The following is a 699-nucleotide window of genomic DNA, read 5'->3' as shown; positions in this document are numbered from 1 at the left end:
CACTGTGAGGGTCATGCCGCCCCCGCTGAACGTCACGTTGCGGTAGCACAGCCACGACAGCCCGTCGCCCACAGCCTGCGCCACCTCGGGGTACTCCATGTCGCTGATGCACTCACCAAACGCCGGCTGCGGCGGCAGAGGGGGCGGCAGCGGGTCACCGGGCACAGGCGCCGGGACGCACACATCGCCGTGCCCCCCACCGGCGCACTCGCACCTGCACTCGCTGAACGCCGTCGTCAGCGCATCGAAGCAGTCGCCGTCCCTCGTGCACTCCCCGCACGCCGCAACCTTCGTCACGTTGGTGATGCCGTTGAGCCCCATCTCAGCCGCCGTCAACACCTTTCCCGCGACCGTCAGGCACCCAGCAACGAACCTGTAGCCGGCTTCGACGCCCCTCAGCAGGGACCGCGACATCCCCGTGGAGTCCATCTTGCAGCCCGTCAGCGTCACTGCGCTGCCGCTGTCGACGCTCACAAAACCCGAGGGGTTGAACATTTTCCCCCCTCTCACGTCGTTGTCGCGCCAATCCAACCAGCTTGACTGCCGAACGACCCACGACTCGTACGCAAGGATGGAATAGGTCAGCGGGCCGCTGTTCCCCACCATGCGCAGGACGCTGTGGTCCAACACCTTGCTGCTGTAGTACTGGCACAGAAAGCAATTCCCGGAGGCCATTGTGTTGTTGAGCAGCGCGAAAAC

The 699-nt window shown here is 65.2% G+C and overlaps 1 protein-coding gene across 1 annotated transcript in view; it reads right to left on the bottom strand.

The window, feature by feature from the left end:
* The window catches only part of TraAM80_02038 (dispersed gene family protein 1 (DGF-1)), a gene marked incomplete at both ends in the record, with an annotated part of 5,244 nt that extends 4,569 nt beyond the window's left edge, over window positions 1-675 (bottom strand). The window contains one exon of the mRNA XM_029379058.1: window positions 1-675. This exon is cut by the window's left edge and continues 4,569 nt beyond it. Within this exon, the coding sequence (XP_029241114.1) occupies window positions 1-675 (675 nt within the window).
* Between the last annotated feature and the right edge of the window lie 24 nt (window positions 676-699).

Source organism: Trypanosoma rangeli (assembly GCF_003719475.1).
Source record: "Trypanosoma rangeli strain AM80 chromosome Unknown Tra_15.4_contig_00044, whole genome shotgun sequence".
In the NCBI taxonomy this organism is placed as follows: domain Eukaryota; phylum Euglenozoa; class Kinetoplastea; order Trypanosomatida; family Trypanosomatidae; genus Trypanosoma; species Trypanosoma rangeli.
Note: the sequence above shows the minus strand (reverse complement) of the source record. Positions and strands in the feature narration are given on the sequence as shown.